General features: G+C 32.0%; 1 protein-coding gene across 5 annotated transcripts in view; it reads right to left on the bottom strand.

The window, feature by feature from the left end:
* The window catches only part of Exoc6 (exocyst complex component 6), a 196,491-nt gene that overhangs the window by 68,399 nt on the left and 109,551 nt on the right, over positions 1 to 18,541 (bottom strand). For all 5 annotated transcript variants that reach the window (XM_046450218.2, XM_046450219.2, XM_058581092.1 and 2 more), the window contains 3 exons: positions 16,690 to 16,801; positions 15,825 to 15,959; positions 5,935 to 6,114 (listed from right to left, as the gene is read on the bottom strand). In XM_046450218.2, the coding sequence (XP_046306174.1) occupies positions 5,935 to 6,114; positions 15,825 to 15,959; positions 16,690 to 16,801 (427 nt within the window). The remainder of the gene's footprint in view (positions 1 to 5,934; positions 6,115 to 15,824; positions 15,960 to 16,689; positions 16,802 to 18,541) is intronic.

Raw genomic sequence — 18,541 nt, 5'->3', positions numbered from 1 at the left:
AACCACCAGAAGAAACAAAACCCAGTGGTGAAAAATGGTAGTCTGGGAGAATGGCAATGAGGATAGGAAAGGGCAAGAAAAGAGGCTGTTTTCCATTCCAGACTTTTCAGGACTACTGGACTTACTACCATTTAGCATATTAATCGGAATAAAAGTAAAATAAAACAAGAAAAACTTTATTTTCAGTTCTATGAAATAAAATATATTAGTAAATCAATCCAGATGGTAAATGATCTGCCTGCTTTCACAATGCAATTAATTGGAAGAAGCAAATCAAGTACCCAAATCTCAAAATATTAGTACAGTGCTACCTACATCTTGAAAAAAATTTTCAGGAGAGAATATTTTCAACAGTTAAGATACTATCCATTTCTGCCTAAGTTATGTATCTTCATTTAATATTGTGTGTGTGTGTGTGTGTGTATATATGTGTGTGTATATATGTGTGTGTGTATATATATATATATATATATATATATATATGCTTCTCAATTTAAGAGAGCATAATATGCTTAAAAATCATTAACAAATAAAAAGGAAATTTTTTCTTAAAATTAAAACTTCAGTCCCATCAGATACCTACAATTTAGTAAAAAAAAAAGGGATTGCAGCCTTAAGCACAGAGAATTTACAAAGAATATCAAATTAGCACATCAATAGAACCCTAACAGCCTAAAGCAAGCAAATTAAAAAAAGGGAAGCACCTTCAAAGGAAGCAACTGAAAGAAAACACCTTGAAACGGAACTAGATAGGAAATACAGCACTGCATTTAAAGACTAACAACACTTGTGACACATTTCCCTTAAAAGTTATTTCTACTGTAGTATTTTCATTTCATTTTTTTAAATATATATACATATTTTTAGTTGTAGACAGACACAATACCTTTATTTTATTTTTGTGTGGTGCTGAGGATTGAACCCAGTGCCCAAGCATGTCAGGCAAGTGCTCTACCACTGAGCCACAGCCCCAATCCCATATTTTCAATTTATTGTTGAGCAACTCTATGTTTTACTTTTTGAGTTAAGTTTTTTGTTTGTTTGTTTGTTTTACAGTGTGATTTTTAAGGTTAAGCTGTATTTAGTGGTGTGCTAGTTAATTTTTAACAGTGATTCTCTGGAGGGAAAAAAACTTGGTTTGTATCATTTGCTGGTTACAGTGGTCTAAATACTCCTACCATGACTACCAGTGTAATGTAACTGAATACACAGTTGGGAAGAGGTATGCTCAATATCAATTTCCCAGTATGATCTTGAGGTCACTTTCTCTCAGTAGGAAGGCATCTCTAATCTTAGAATACAAGCTATTAGGAGGAATAATTTGATTAACAGATATTGCTGTGAACAGTTTTTCAGACATTTATTCTCTAAAGTGAGAAACACCTATAACGATATAGTGATTTTCTTGAAAAACATCCAATTATATTTACATTTGATTAGAGAATTACATACCAAAGGTAAAGTCATTTCTAAAAATGTCTTTTTTAGGGGCTGGGACTGTGGCTCAGCGATAGCACATTTGCCTGGCATGTGTGAGGCACTGGGTTCGATTCTCAGCACCGCATATAAAAAAATAAAATAAAAGTCTATCAACAACTAAAATTTTTTTTAAAAAAAAATGTATTTTCAAAAAACTGTCCACGCCACTTTCATTAATGCAGGAAAAAAAAGTTAAGTATATTTGAAAGCAAAAGGAAAAGATATTTCTGGGAAGAAAACATTGAAAAGTCAAATAGAAATCAGATATATCTACAAATCTAACACCTCTAGAGTAAGTAAAGAAGAAGAAAAGATTACATTATGGTTAAAAGTAAAACAAAGGAAAGTTCTTAAAAAGGAAGAAATATGAGCAAACTGATCATTTGAGAGCTTCCATTTATTTCTACTATAGAAGATAATTATTTGTTAGTACACATTTGAATAATCGGGGCCCTTTCGTTAATAAATATTTGTGATGAAATTAAAAACTATCATTTATATATATCCCTTAGTGGTTGTAAATCAATAAATTATCTTTATTAAAGCAAACGCATAAATAACGTTTATGAAGGAAGGAAATGTTAACTCTTCTTTCCAGAAATAGACCATTTCTGGGGTCTTGAAGCAGTAGTTGGAGTAAAATGTTACTGAGTTCCATTGGCAGGCATGGAGAGAGCCTAGATGTACAAGTGGCTCAAAAATTTCTTTCATTTATATTCGTGTTAACAGTAAGTAAATGTTTAATGCTTTTAAAAAATTTCCTTAGTATAACATTTTCTGGCTTATATAAAATCTTACAATACAAAAAAGTTTGCTTATAAGTTATTTTAAAAAATACATGTCATAAATGCATAGGAAAAGACAACTGGCAGAACACAGGCTAAAATAAAAACACTAATCATCCCTTGACAAAATTAATTTTTTGTTGTCTTTCTTCTGTATTTTCTAACTGTCAGGGAAAGTTTATAAAAAAAGAAGGGTTATTTACACATTTTGAAATAGTAAAACTTGTTTATTTCCAAGGGCACTGATACAGGGAAAAAGTAATTTTTATTTCACATATTAACTAAACCTTAAAAACATTTATTAATATTGTCTACTTCACGCCAAGCACCCTGTCAGGCAATGTTTTTACACAGCATTTTAATTCATCCTATAATAGTCCTATGGAGAATGAATGGATTATATATTATACATATATATTTTCCACAAATATATATATTTTCCACAGTCCAAAATATATTATTATATTTTACACAGTCCACAAATAATCTGAAACTAATATATATTATATATACATTATATTTTGTGGAAGGGAAGAGGCACAGAAAGGTTACACAAATTGCCAGGACCCTATAGCTAGCAAATTATAAATTAAGGTTCAAACTCAATCATCCTAATTCCAGAGCCTATTCTATGAATATCATCACTTCAGCACCTAAGCCTGTAGGAACCATAAAAGATTAATGAGTTTAATTCTAAATGAGCCATGAAAAAGGCAAGTTTCCTTGAGGCAGAAAACATAGTTAGCAGGGAAGCTTAATACTTTGAGTAATGGAAAAACAACTGTGATTACTACAAATACTGACTATTTCAATTTCTGTTAATTCTTCTGGCCAGAAAAGAGCTTGTCTTATCTGCTGGAGCACAATGAAATGAAGAGGAATAGCTAATTAAATATGGAGGCAAAAAAGCTCTTTTATTTTTCCATTTCCTAAAAAGGTTTATATTCGCTCTTAAGAGAAACAAGTAAGAGATATCCATTCTCTCATTCATTTAACCCTGGAGAGAAAATAAAAAGTGGACATAACTGGTAGTTCTCCAAATCCTACAGCTTTCTACTGCTACCATAATTTGAAAATGACAGAGTTCTTTCCCTAGGCTCCATCAAAACCATGATTATCTACTAACTTCTACTGTTCTCAGATCTTGTAAGCAGAGAACAAAACTCTGTTAGATAATTGTAACTTTTCTGGAATCAATGAAACTTTTCACTGGGCAATGTGGTCGCCAATTGTACATGATGAAAGTCTTTGATAAAGAAAACATTCTTTTGCAACAGTGATAGAAATGACAAAAAAACCTAAATATTCAGTAAAGTTACAGGTGGAGATTTTAAACAGAACATGTTCAATTTTGTGTCTTTTCAGAGTTGCAGGGGAAGTAAGAGCCACTTTCTTTTATTGCAGAAAATTTACTTCCATGTCCCAATTTTTTGCACTTTTGGCCAATATTAGCACTATTTGAAAGGGTCATTAGTTTCACAGCTTCCACTGACTAACTCACCCCATTTTTCAGGAACATTGCTAAAACCAAAGATAGGGCATGAGTCTAAAATTAGACACATTATTTAACCTCGTATGTCTATAAGTAGGATAACTAGTTCTGCTTGCTGCCTGAATTGGGACTACATGTGATAAATAAATATATTCTGAAGCTTCTTTGAGGGTTGAAGAACTTTGGAATTGGTCTCTCTATCTCAGTCCACAAATAATCTAAAACTAAGAAATCATTTTCAGCTTAAAATATTTAAAAATGATAGCTTACATAATGTCATATTTGGTTTAGATAAATTATGCATTTAGTAACTATGTCAATTTGCTTGAAAGAAAACAACCTAGTTTAATATTTTATATAATTTCAGAGTTTCAGGGAATACACTAAGCCACAATATAGTTGCTCTATTAATTATAATTAAAATCTATCACAGTCAATAACTTAATATTTTTGCTTAAAAATTCTTTTAGTTCATCCTTAAATAAGAACATACTATTGTAAGAACATTCTCTTAGCTGTGAATTGTTTGGTCATGTCCTAAATTTATTGTTGAATTTATCTGTCTACACTGTATAAAAATTTATTTTCTTTATAGAAAAACCCATGCAGATAAGATAAAAATTTTAAATGGCATACGAATACTCACTTAAAATCAGACAAAATATCACAATGTATCAGGTAAGTGATTGAATCTAGTTAGACTAAGAGTCTGTTTCTCACAAAGTAGTCAGTCTCTTTTGAGAAACTGGGATTTCCTCCAGGATATGAGCCTTCTAAAGCGAGGGATTTATCCTAAACATTTCTAACATATAATCTCTCTTAATTTTATCCCATGTATACACAAAATTCCTACCTATCACTTCTTACCAACTTGTGATGCAGATATTACAACATAAAAACACAATATATACATTGTGTATATATTTATCCTTGAAGATTGCTTTTGGCTAGAAGCATAGAGATTTATACTGACAAGGTGAATTCAAATTAACTCAATAATTATTTAGTGCATATACAAGAAAAGCACTTCTTTAGAAATCAGTTGATGTAAAAATTAATTAAAAATATTTACAGGTTTTTTAAATAAATTCAAGGACAGCAATTAGAAACAAAATATCATCCCCAGGTAAGCACCTAAAATTTCTTTGACCAAGAGCCATGATTAAAATCTCTTTAAGATGTTCTTCTATTTATTTCTATAGAAACATCTTCCCTCAATTTCTCTAATTAGCTCTTTGGAACAACTCCTGATGGGGAAAGAGGATAGGGTAAAGATAAGGAAAATACTTTTTTTTTCCCCCTCCATTTCAAACAAGGAAGAGGGTTGGTGGTAGTTAGCTAAGTTTTGAATTAAATAGTTTATTTTTTATGTTCAGCTACATCTTCTATCATATGATAAAAATGTTGATAAAATTTATTCCTATTTTATTTGTGTAAAACTACTGTATTTCTCTTTTCACAGTGGTTATATTATTTTCTAGATACACTTAATAAGAGCATGTTCATCCCACCCTTTGGCCTTTGTAGTCCTCATCTGGAGAATCCGGTGTCCAGCCTATTTACATCCAAATGTCCTTGCTCTAATTTTTTTTTTAATTGTTTCATCAACCGAAGTTCAAGATATACATGAACTAAGAACATGTACCAGGACAGAACATGCTTGTTTTACTTTTCATCTCTTGTATAAAAACTAGTCAGTGACTTCTTGGCCCTTTATAACTAGAAAAACCATTGATTATACTGATTTTTCCAAAAACTTCTACTAGTATTTATTTCTATTTAAGTCTACATTGTCAATTTCAGGGTTTTCCTTTGGTTTTAGTGAAAATAAATTTTTTTTGTTAGAAAGTAAAATAAATTAGAACCTCAAAAAACTGGCTAAGTTATGATGCCTTATAAACTGATTTATTAAGAGGACTAGACTAGACTGTTTTTGGTTTGGTTTTCTTTCTTTTTTTTTGCAGGTTGGAAATTGAACCCAGGGCTTCACACATGGTAGGCAAGTGTTCTATACTGAGCTACATGCCCAGTCCTTATAAACCGATTTATAATAATGGAAAAGGAAATATACAATCTAGGAATTTTATTTAAACAAGTAAACCCAATCTAGAGTTAAATCCTAAAACATATTTCATAAGCAAACTTATACTACAATTTTTAAAAATTGTTTATACTTACAGGCAGATGAGTAAACACTTGAAAGATACTTCTCAAAAAATTAATAAGATCCATTAAATAACCACTAGCTCTTCCATCTGGTTCAGACATTGTCCAGTCATAATCAGCAAGCTGAACAAATTCATCAATTTTTTGATTGAGTTTGGTATATATTTCTCCTTCTGCAGCATGTCGAGCATCCTGACAAAACAAAATAATAGCAAAAAAGAAAAAATAAGAAACAATTACAGAAGCAGATAATAAAGCAAGTTTGCTTAAAATTATAAATTTTATCTTATACTTTTCTTTGGTCTTTGATCTAATATTTTAGTCATTTATTCAAAGCCCAGGAAAACTGTTAACTTCTTTATACTACTCTGTTTATTTGACTGAGTATCACATTTTTTCTTCTTTCTTTTTCAACCTGTCACCTGTTTTTTCTTTGTGTGACCAGATACTTTATGAGATATTAATTCCCAACTTATTCTCATAACTTTAAGAAGACCCTAAGGAAAAGCAGAAATGGGAAAACAAAAGTCAATAATGCAGAAGATCATGCCTTCCCACTGAGGAAAAGGAAGCTAGATTATCATAGAAAAAAAATATGAAATATAGTTGCCTTTCAGTATCTCAGGAGTAAAAGTGGGGTTTATTCCTAAATGTCTCCCTTATTTTCCCCCATATGCAATTCCAAGGACACATAAGTCTCTTATATAAAATGGTATTTGCATATAACCCAGAGCATCCTCTCATGTATTTTAAATCATCTCTAGATTATTTATAATACTTAAGACAATGTAAACACTATGTAAATAGTTGTTACACCGTACAGTTTAGAAACAATGACAAGAAATGTCTGTACATGTACAGTACAAACAAAATTTTTTCCCTAGGTATTTTTGACCCAAGGTTGGCTGAACCCACAGATATGGACTCCATGGATACAGAGGACAAACTGTTATGCTTTGAGTTTAAAAGGTAGTAGAAGAAGTAGATGATTAATTTCTCTGAGGACAAAAGAAATAATGGGAGTAACCTCAACAAAAATAGCAGAGAATGGATATCTAAACAGTCTTCAAAATTTTGGTTGGAATACCTTAAATTTTTTTAAAAAAGTGTTGTGTACTCAAATGTGTTGCTAAGTGGGCCACATTCCAGAAAACAGCATATGTTAAGACATAAAACAAGCCTTAAAAGTACTGAAGGCACACCAATTATGTATGTTCTCTGGCCACAATGAAATGAAAAAAAAAATAATAAGAGAAAAAAATTTATAAAATTCACAAATATGTGACAGTAGCACTCTGGAGTTGGATTTAATTTTATTTAAGTAGCTAAGCACTATTTCTGAAAAAATGAATACCTATTTAATGCCTCGAGAGACCTAGTATCACTCACCATTATTAGTCACATTGTACATTTGAATATAATTTCACCTAATATACAATTTATATCATGTCTATGAGTAAGAACACTATAAAGACAATGGGATGGGTAAGATAGTTTCTAACATCAAGGATTTATAATGCAAGAAAAGATGCAACATAACAAAATGTGATTAATGTGACATTAAAAGTTTTGCAAACCATCCTGAGCAAATAAAGGAGAAAATAATTAGTACATATTTGTCAGATAAAGCTTTGTGGAAGCAATGCTACTTGAGTCAGAACTTCAAAAATACAATCAGGATGGGCTTAGCATGTAGCTCAGTGGTAGAGTGCTTGCCTCACATGTGAGAGGTACTAGGTTCGATCCTCAGCACCACATAAAAATAAATAAATAAAATAAAGATACTGTGTCCACCTACAACTAAGAAAATATTTAAAAAACATAATGCTCAAAGGTATTTTTGGTTTGAGTGCCTTAAATTTTTTTTTCTAAAGTGTATATGAGAAAGTAGCCGGGCATGGTGGTATATGCCTGTAATCCCATAGCAAAAGCAAGGCACTAATAAGCAACTCAGTGAGATTCTGTCTCTAAATAAAACACAAAATAGGGCTGGGGATATGGCTCAGTGGTTGAGTGCCCCTGAGTTCAACCCCCAGTACCAAAAAGAAAAAAGAGCATACAGGAAGTAAATATGAATGATCAAAATGTATCATCTTCACATTGTAACACTTTTTTGTTCCTAGTCCAATTTTCATACTGTCTAATCACTTACTACTCACTGCCACCCCCTGCTGAGAAAAACCAACTACCAGTAGATATCTTTCCATCTGCATGTTTAGCTTCACAGTAGAACTGGAACAGGAATTCCAAGAAGGATTTTTCTTCTTTCTACTCAAAGATCTAATACCAATTTCACATAAACAATAAAAACCTTCAACAGTGCCTCTCCTCAGCTATAGAAGAAAGTAAAGATAAATACCACTTTAAATAAAAAAGGAATTTAAGATAAGTTAATGTTCATGACATTAGCAGAAACTGTTATGAAGAACTACTAAATATGATAGTAGCAAAATGAGGTGACTCAAAATAGTTATTTATAGTAACTTATGCTTTTAGTCTCTCTTCATTAAAATTTCTAACCTCATCTCATAGAAATCTTGAGAAGCTAAAAACTAGTGTTTATCAATAATAATTTATCAGTCACTATACGTGCAGCACTCTGAGCAATGCAGGAATAAGTTATACAAAAATAAGTGAGTTCAATTAAGGCAGAAATTTGTGCCTATTTTTGTTCAACAATGTATCCCCAGCACCTAGAACAGAACTTGATGTATAGTAGATAGCAGCTAAGTACTTATTAAATGAAAATGTTGAAGAAGTTTATAATCTATTTGGAATAGAAAAGAATCACATGTAAAATACTCACAGAATGAATAAATAAATATGAATAAATCAGTATTGACTACATGTATAGTGAAAGTATAGCAAGAAAGAAGAGATCATTTAGGCTGGAAAAAAAGGTGTCATGGAAGAAAAGCTACCAGATGATATGCAAAAATAGGAACCTAGGGAGAAGTGTTTATATCAGTTGCTATTCTAATTACTACTGCTGAATAATAAACTACCCCAAAACTTAATGTTTGAAAAAAGCATTTTATTATGTTCTCAGGTTCTAGGGGTGGGAGATGATTTTACTCTATAATAACTGGGATTCAGCTGGAACAACTTGAGTCTGGGAATAATATTCAACAATGAAGAGTTAGAATCATTCTGGAGGCCCCCCACTCATATGTCTGGCACCTGGTATAGGTAATTTCTCCATATGGCTTGGCTTCCTCATGAAATGGCAGCTCAGGGTCCATGCCCACATGCTTGGAGTAAAGCGGAAGTTACACTGCTTTCACTGTGCTAGTTGACTTGTGATCAAAGCAATCACAAGTCTACCCATATCAGGAAGGAGGGACATAGACCCCCCCACCACACACACACACACTGCTCAATGAAAGAAGTGTTAAGAATTTGTGGCCATTTAAAAAATTGTCATCCTTGCTAATAATAAATAATGAAGAAATGGACCATAAAGTTTTCTTTAATGTACTTAAAGAATATGGGCCAGTATTTTAATTTACTTAACAGAAAAAGTGGAAAGGGATTTGAGAAAAATGGGAAGGGGTTTGTGTCCCACTATATCTTTACATCTTGCGCAAAATAACTTTTGTAGATCCTTGGATTATTATTATTTCAAAGGAAGTAACAATCATCCCTATCTCACAGGACACTATACAAGCTTCTATCATTAATTCAAAGTAACCGTACTAGGCACCTATCATTTAAAAACATGATTAGTTTCCTTACACCTACTAGTGTTAGGTAGCTAGTAATGGTCAATAAATGTATATTAAGTGAACTGCATAAAGATGATTAATATATCAGCATTTCAAGCCTTCCAAATTGCCCAAGTTAACTTAACTTACAAAAGTTATTTGCATGTAGTGGAGAAAAAAATGAATATTGAACATTCACAGAAAGATTTTTTTAAATGTGAAACACTAGCAACTAGCTAATGGGATCATAGATAATAAGTATTATCAATAGCAGTAATTCACATCTCTCTTCAACTTCCCTAACAACATCAGGGAAAGGTAATTAAGATGACAAATGCTTATAACCTACAGAACTATACCATAACACATCTTAATACCACTTGTAAGTCAATTTCTTGAAGCCATATATTTTAAAAAATGCTCATTTATCACTTTCCATTTTGCCCCAACATTCATAATTAGTCCTTTTTCATGACTCACTGTCTTTGTTGAATCTAAATGGATTAATATAGGTCACAACAGAAGTGAAGCTAAACAACAATCCCACACACCACTCAGATAAAAGAGACCTAAAGCTCAGTGTTGTATAATCATCCCGTATTCAACATTTCTATTATAAGGCAAAGAAAATTGAGAGACTGATTGTTTCTATCTTCTGTTAAATTTCCTATATACATTCAGACTGTATTTATGATTTCTCTTGCTTTTCTGGGAAGCCTCTTATGTAGGCAAGAAAAGAAAATTCTTAACCAAAAAAAAAAATTTATTTATTTATTTGTTTGTTTGTCTATTATAGTGCTAGGGATTGAACCTAGGACCTCACACATGCTAGGCAAGTGTTGTGCCGCTAACTATATCCCCCACCCCTAACAAAATATTAAGCCAGTTTCAAGAGACTCCTTTCCTCTAAATTTATGGATTTATAGCTTTTGATTTTTATAAAATGGAAATTCTTTAAAGATTCTAATTTAAATTCACTTTTAAAATCAATGGTATATTTAATACCCTCTTTTACTATACACAGTGTTATTAAAATAAAGAAAGTATTAACTAATATTTTCCTGAATTTTTAAAAAGTAATATGGGACAACTAAAATGCTAACCAAAAATTGAAAGAGTGAGAAAATATCTACAAAATTTGAAGCCATGAGGAAAAACAAAACAGTTTTTTATCTGAAAAAAGAAAAATTATTAAAATGATGACAATAAAGTCATTCACATTATAGTCATTACAATTGCGTGCGTGCTTTCTAGACTTCATGTTTCATGATAGAGTGATTCACAAAAAAGAAAAAAGAAAAGAAACTAAGCAACAATAAAGTGAAAATATAAAAATTTATTATTTTCATTGTTGTTACTGTCAAGAACTTTGGTGTTTAGTTTACTTTTCTGAGGTAACACCAAGGGTAGGTTCTACTTTCCCTATAAACTATTTAGGTTCAAACCAACTTTTTTCAAGATTTTTTTTTAAATTGGAAGGAGAAGTATTTAATATTTTAAGAAGTTTATTATAGTCCATAAACTATAAAAGAAAGCTAAGAAATCTAAATCAGGAAGTTAGTGGCTATGCTATGTGAAAGAAAAATTCAGACAGAAGTTCTGAGCAGGGACACATTTTAAGACAACATTTGAAAGAAACTTTCTAATGACTAAAAGTTTTACTTATTTTGTAATCCAAATACAATCATTAGGAAACATATATGACCTTGATACTGCATGAAGTGATCTTATGAAGGTCAGTTTAAATCTTTTATTTAAATCTTACATAAAATTTAAAAACATTCAGCTTATAAACAAATTCATTCATTCTTCCTTTGTTTGTTAAAGAAACAGTGCCCTCTGGAGGCAGAAATGTATTAAGCAGAATTTGAGAACTATTTTTTATTGCAATGTATAAAAATTAAATGAGGTCATACTATCAGTAGTTTTCAACCATTGGTGCACAGCAGAACTATCCCAGAAGGATTTTTAAAACATGTATAAACTCCATCTGTACCTCCTAATCCATAAGCATGTGTGTTTTGAATGAAAGCTAAGTAGAAATACACATCTATAATTTTCTGTTTGTCATTTATTCTCCCTTTTGGAGCAGTCTTCAAACATGTTTTGGAAAACATTCACAGATATATGGTTCAGGCAGGACTGAACCTAACTGGCTCCAAGGATGAATCTTGATGAGTATAAGAAAATTAGCAGTTTCCATCCTCTTACACAGGGAACTCCACAGCAGCTAGTGAAAGAAACATTGTCTCTCTCTTCAGATGATAAGGCATGAAAATGTGAGGTTTGGAACTGGGACCAGGCAACCATTCTGCTACCAGGAGAGCACCTACAGGTACTGGGTCATCACATGGTGTCTGAAAATGAGGTCAAAATTGCATAAAGTAGAGCTAAATAAAGGAGAGACTCTGGGTCCTTGGTGATATATCCTGAGCAGCAGGCTTCAGCCTCACCTGAAATCTGCCCTGTCTTTGGACTTTTCAGTTACTCTGGCAAAAAATTATTGCAGTTTTTTGTTTAGTTGGTTGTTTTTGTTTGTGTTTCAAGATGGAGTGCCATTATGTTGCTCAGTGGCTTTAGGAGCATGTCACTCCACCAGGCCCCATTATTGTTTAAGAAAGTTTTAGTTGATTTTTCTGTTAGTTTCTATCAAATTTTTTCTTAGTAGCTCTATTACAAGTATCCTATTTGAACATTTTATTGAGTATCTAAGGGGAAAAAAAGGTTATGTTTAATTTTACTCATTTAGAATAAGGCAAACAACAGTTCAATAACCTTTTTGGGGCCTTAAAAATCTAAGTAGTAGATGGCACTGGAACTGTCACAAGACTATTTTCCCTAGTTAATTTTTTCCTGCTTTTCTTCAAAAAACAATGTTATAGTAAGCCATAATTTTGATCCAGAAATTTCTAAATGTTAATTATACCACACACAGCATCCAAATCATTATCTTAATGTCAGTATTGACAAAACAGGGGAAAACCAGATAAGACAATACAACAAGCCTAATATTTAGTCATGATGGGGGAAGGAGTATAATAGTGAGTAAGATGGACAGGAGGATAAGCCAATTTAAGGAATCATAGTTTTAAAAAATAAATAGCTAATTTCATTAGATGCTTTAGATACCAGTTTGACAATCAAGAAAAGTTACTTTATTCTTATATTTGGTACCTAACATCAACTTTAAAATGAAAGAAAGATTTGCCTCTTTATGCTTCTAATTAAATTAGTAAAGGAGCACTAATTCACTTGGCTACTTTTCAACACATTTTTTCATTATGCCATATTATTTTGATTGACTTACAGTTGCAATCACTACCAGGACTCAGAAAGAAACTCTTCAGGGTGACAGACTAGAAAAGTTCCATGGAACCAAGTTAAAAGATCCCTGGTGCCAAAGAGAGAGAACTGGGATCATTCCTCTACATCATAAACCAAAAAGGAAATGATATTCCCATTTCATCCCTCTGTCTTGATGCTAATTTTTTCAGTAAGCGTAACTCTTACATGATTTTTAAGTGGCTCTGTGTGGGTCCAAGTTAATTTCAATAAGTTGAAGTACTGTTTTAGGGTAGTAACTACTGTTGTACCTCTAACACCACTCACAGATTCAGCAAAGTAAAAGGTAAGCTAATAAGAAAATCTATAATAATTCATAAAATAAACAGATGACATACATGAGCACATATATCATATGCATGCATATGTGCATTTTGGAAGAAAAAAAATAGAGGTATGGTAAAGGAATCTTGAAAGTGCTTGTTTCCATGACCCTTAAGAAACCAAACAAGAATGTTTTGTAGGGTTATTGGATTGAAAAGAATTAGGCTAAGAGGTTAACTAAGCAATTCAATCTAATATCCATAACTAAGACTGTACCTCAATCATCTCTGTGGAATAGGCAACACATTGACTATTCAATATGAATGGAAATTCCCCAATGTCCCTGAGTAATTCACTCTAACATTGAGTTAACAATTCTCCCTGCTGAACCACTTCTTCATATCACAATTCAAGACAAATTCCTCTTGAAATAGATCAAAAGGTAGAACCAAATACTTGATTTTCCAATAATGAGCACAAAACAGCTCTTGTTATATTATGAAACATAGGATGAAACAAAGAAATATTTACTAAGCTCTAAGTGAAAACAAAACAAAGAATAACAAAAAATGAGGAAGCTATGCTATTTGTAGTGGCAGAACTTGATTTCTGATTTCCAAGGAAACCCACCTAAGGGTATATGATGGTAGTTGGTGTTTCAACTAAATATCTACAACTATGGAGTGGTGAACCAGAGCTAATATTTCTAAAATTCTCTCCCTACAGACAGATTTTGAGGAACAGTTTCAAGATCCCTCAATATAAGAGCACCATGTTCCAGCATCTTTGATTCTAACTGATAATAAACAATTGCTTGAAAATTCCTAGAAACACCAAGGTATTTATATTTTATTCAGAGTACTGAGTAAGCAGATGAAATTTAATGTGAGCAGTTAATTAGGCTTACAACTCTAAGCCTAAGTAAATCCCCTCTTGTCAGGGACTGAAGCATACATGAATATAAGAACAGAAAGAACAATTAAGAGAGAGATTATTAAAAAAATCTAATATAAAAGCTAAGGATTTCTGAAGGCAGTGGCACACATCTGGAATCGTAGACACTAGTGAAGCTGAGGCAAGAGGATCACAAGTTCAAGGCCAGTCTGGGCAATTTAATGAGACACTGTCTCAAAATTAAAAAAAAAAAAAAAGAAAAGAAAGAAAGAACTGGGGATATAGCTCAGTGGTAGAGCACCCTTGGGTTGAATCCCCAGTACCATAAAGAAGGAAAAAAGAAAGAAAAAAGCTGAAGATCAATGCATCTTTGGATAAATAAAGGTCCAAAATTGTACTCCCCCCTTATAATACTTAAGTGATACTGTTACGTATCTTTTACAGTTTTTTTCTTCCTGTGAGCTTCTTGAGGGAAGTGACAGATATTTGTATACTTGGGGCCTAATAGAGAGCTCAGAGCATAACTGATAAACAATGAATTGCTCTGTGCTATCTCCTTTAATCTTTATAACCTCATATGAGGTATATAGTATATTGTTACTCTGATTTTACAGATGAAGAAATTTGTAATCATTAAGGTTAAAAAACTTGCACAGGTCACATAGCAGTCTACTCCAGAGTATATACTCTTAATCACTACATTATATTATTGAATAAATGAATGCCTGCTTTTTCACATCGTTCTGTCTCAATTCTAATTTTATAAATCCACTGACACAGATGCCATTCTGAATTTGTCTTCTGTATCAGGCTGACAACATGAGCTTAAGAGTCATCGGGGAAGCATAAGATTTAGGGACCAAATAGAAAATTTTAGGAGCTCACAGTTGTTTCTGGGCTTTGCACATTCAAAGTCAGAGTAAATATTAACATTAAGTTAATATCTAAATACAAGTGCACTTAATTTTAAAAATAAATTATTACAATATAATTTTAGGAGATAAATTGAATAATTTATAATATAGAGAAAGTAGGAAGATAAAAATTCTTTTGGATTTTTAAAGTTAGAAGGGATCAGTAAGTGGTTTATAATTAATTTAATAAAATATTACTTACAAGGAAATTTACAATGCTAGCCTATTCCAATGTATCATTTGTGTTTCCAAATCAAAAAAAAAAAACATAAAATTATTGAATCTTGCACTCTGCTGAAAACAACCATCAATTCATCTTTCAGTATATCCCCTGCTACTATACAAGTATAAATCTTTTCATCCAGAAAAAAGAACTTCTGTGACATATTTTTTTCTTCAGTATAGAGTCAATAAGGGATGAAAAGCAAATCTCACACTTATTTATCTCATATTTTTCATTGCCAAACACACACACATGTAAAATTAATTATTGAACTCTAAAATTCAGCTAGCCTAATTCAACCTTATCATTTGTTTTCAAAACATAAACAAAATGTAATACATTGTAGAAAATCAATGTTTCTCTCCACTTTTATTGAAGTTTAAAATGTTTTATTAATATTTAAAATGCCAAAAAGGAACTGACATTTATCTGCTTGTTGACAATAATTAGCTCTAATTCTCAATATTTAGAAATACAATGAAATCACACACAAAAATTGTCTTTAATTACCTAATTTTGCTACAGTAATTGAAAAGAAAACTTTGGTCAGATTTTATATACCTTAAAAGTAGAAAGTCCATAAAGTCTTGTGGTATGAACAGTTTCTTGAGAAATATTTGTAATGTTAGTTATAAAGTCCTCAAGGTATTTACAAGCTTGTTCCAGGTGTGTTGTGTTTATGATGATTTGCACTAGCTAGAAAACACAAAATATATACAGTAAAATGTAATTTACACATATACAAAACTATCTGATTTTTAAAAACAGCATTATTACTTCCAAACACTGTACCATTTCTGCATAATTATAGCAACACAGGAAACAACTGATTATCTGATGTTAAAAGCCTGATGCAAATACTGCTAACATCATTAAAAAATATATATGGATACACCAAGAATCCAACTGCCAATAATTTTAAAATAACTTTCCATAGTACTTTTCCAATCTCATACATTAAATAAGTAAAAAAAAAATGAGGATTGAGGATTTTGATCCTCCATGTAAAGACTGGCAATGAGATATTTAAATGCATTTTCTCACATTTCCTTTATTTCTGGTGTAAATAAATGAAAACATGAGAAGATGCACATTGGATTAGATACAAGGGAATGAAGGGAAGGGAGAGAGGATGGGGTTAGAAAAGACAGTAGAATGAATCTGACATAACTTTCCTATGTTCATATATACATACATGACCAGTGAAACTCCATTATCAAGTACAACCACAATAATGAGATCCTAATTAAAATAAATTATTCTCCATGTATGTATAATATGTCAAAATGCTCTCTACAGTCATGTATATCTAAGAAAGAACAAATAAATAAAACACCAAGCCAGTTTTATATTATGATGTTCATCAATAATCTATAAATTTTTTCAAATAAAAAACTATTTGGTTGTATGTGTCTTCTTAACCTACCTCTGTCAAACCTATATGAGGCTTTCTAATAAGGTTCAGTAAACAGCTACTCAAAGTTCTGGTCAGCAGCAGATTTGTTGATTTTCTAAGCATATCATCTATTTCTGTTGAACTAAAAAGAAAGGTTGATATTATTAAACTTTCCAAGGGTATAGTTAGTTAACATTCTAAATAATTTAATATTATTTGTTAAAATAATTTGTTCTAATCCATTCTTTCTTATCTTTAAATGAATTATAATAACTCATACTTACTAAATCACAAACTTCAATTCAATTTCATAAATTCACAAAGCAGAATATTCTTTTATGGCAATAATTTAAATTCATCAAATCAATCACTACAGAAAAATCATGAGGTACTTAGTACAAGGAAATAAAACTATTCTTAAATTACAACTACATTCTACAGTCACTTTGCAAGACACTTCATATATAACTACAGCTAAAAATTACTTTTTTAACACACATTGATGTGAACTTTTCTTAGATATAAATTTTCAGATTTAAATTTTAAAATAATTAAGCTATCCATTTCCATTGAGATTTTTGAAGACACTTATATTTTAAACTAATTTCAATTTAGTGTAAAAAAACCTATGATGCTTCTGAACATCCTAAAGATTGTTAAGCTGGCACTATTCTTATGCTTTCCTCCTCACCACTAGGCCTTCAACCGAATAATAATTTCTTGGGATTCTCAATCTCAGCACCATTAACATTTTAGACTGAATAATTCTGTGCTGGGGGGCCCATTCTGTGAATTGTAAGATGTTTAGCAGTATTTCTGGTCTCCACCTACTAGTTCCATGTAGCACCCCTCCCCGAAATTGTAACAACCAAAAATATTTCTAGACATTGCCAAAGGTAGAGAGGTGGGTGGCAGCAGGGAGGAGGCCAAAATTATTCTCCGTTTAGAACAACTGCCTTACACCTTTTACTTTTTTAAAAATTTTTTTGGTATTGCCCAGGGGCACCTTACCACTGACCTACTCCCTAGTCCTTTTTATTTTTTGAGACAGGGTCTCACTAAGTTGCTTATGGCTTCGATAAGTTGCTGAGGTTGGCCTTGAATTTGTGATCCTTCTGTCTTAACCTCCCAAGTCATCTCCTTTTATTTTTTACTGTATTAAAATAACATTTCTAAAACTATATAAAGCACAAATATTTATTACATTTTTAAAGTTTTTTAAAAGATGGACACAATATCTTTACTTTATTTATTTATTTTTATGTGGTGCTGAGGATTGAACCCAGTGCCTCACGTGTGCAAGGCAAGGGCTATATCACTGAGCTATAACCCCCAGCCCCTATATTTATTTATTTTTTTTTTAAGAGAGAGAGAGAGAGAGAGAAAATTTTAATATATTTTTTTTTCCGGCGGACACAACATCTTTGTATGTGGTGCTGAGGATCGAGCCCGGGCCGCACGCACACCAGGCGAGTGCGCTACCACTTGAGCCACATCCCCAGCCCCCTACATTTATTTTTAAAGATGCAAATAAAGCAACATTTGACCAAACATGAACACTTCCTGCTACTGTTCTAATGTTCTCTATTTTAATGCAGGTCCTTTTCTGTTTAGTTTATTTAGTTTTTGGTGCTGGGGTCCAACCAAGAGCTTTGTGCTTGCTAAGCCCCTGCTCTAACACTGCTTCCACCCCAGCTCCAGTGCAGGGACTGTACTATTTCTGCTAACCCTAATTCTAGTAGGCCCAAGGAGGCTATTTCTCTCTGATTTGTTTTAAAATATAGAATCAAGACTTCTCCAGAAATGAGCAGGGCTTCAGGGTTACTTGGTATCAAACATTCAAGACAGAAAATGTTTTAATTGATCAATAGTATCCCTTGAA

This window comes from Marmota monax, unplaced genomic scaffold, assembly GCF_021218885.2.
Source record: "Marmota monax isolate L192 unplaced genomic scaffold, Marmota_monax_Labrador192_F-V1.1 WCK01_AAM20220418_F8-fsc00004, whole genome shotgun sequence".
Classification (NCBI taxonomy): Eukaryota; Metazoa; Chordata; class Mammalia; order Rodentia; family Sciuridae; genus Marmota; species Marmota monax.
Note: the sequence above shows the minus strand (reverse complement) of the source record. Positions and strands in the feature narration are given on the sequence as shown.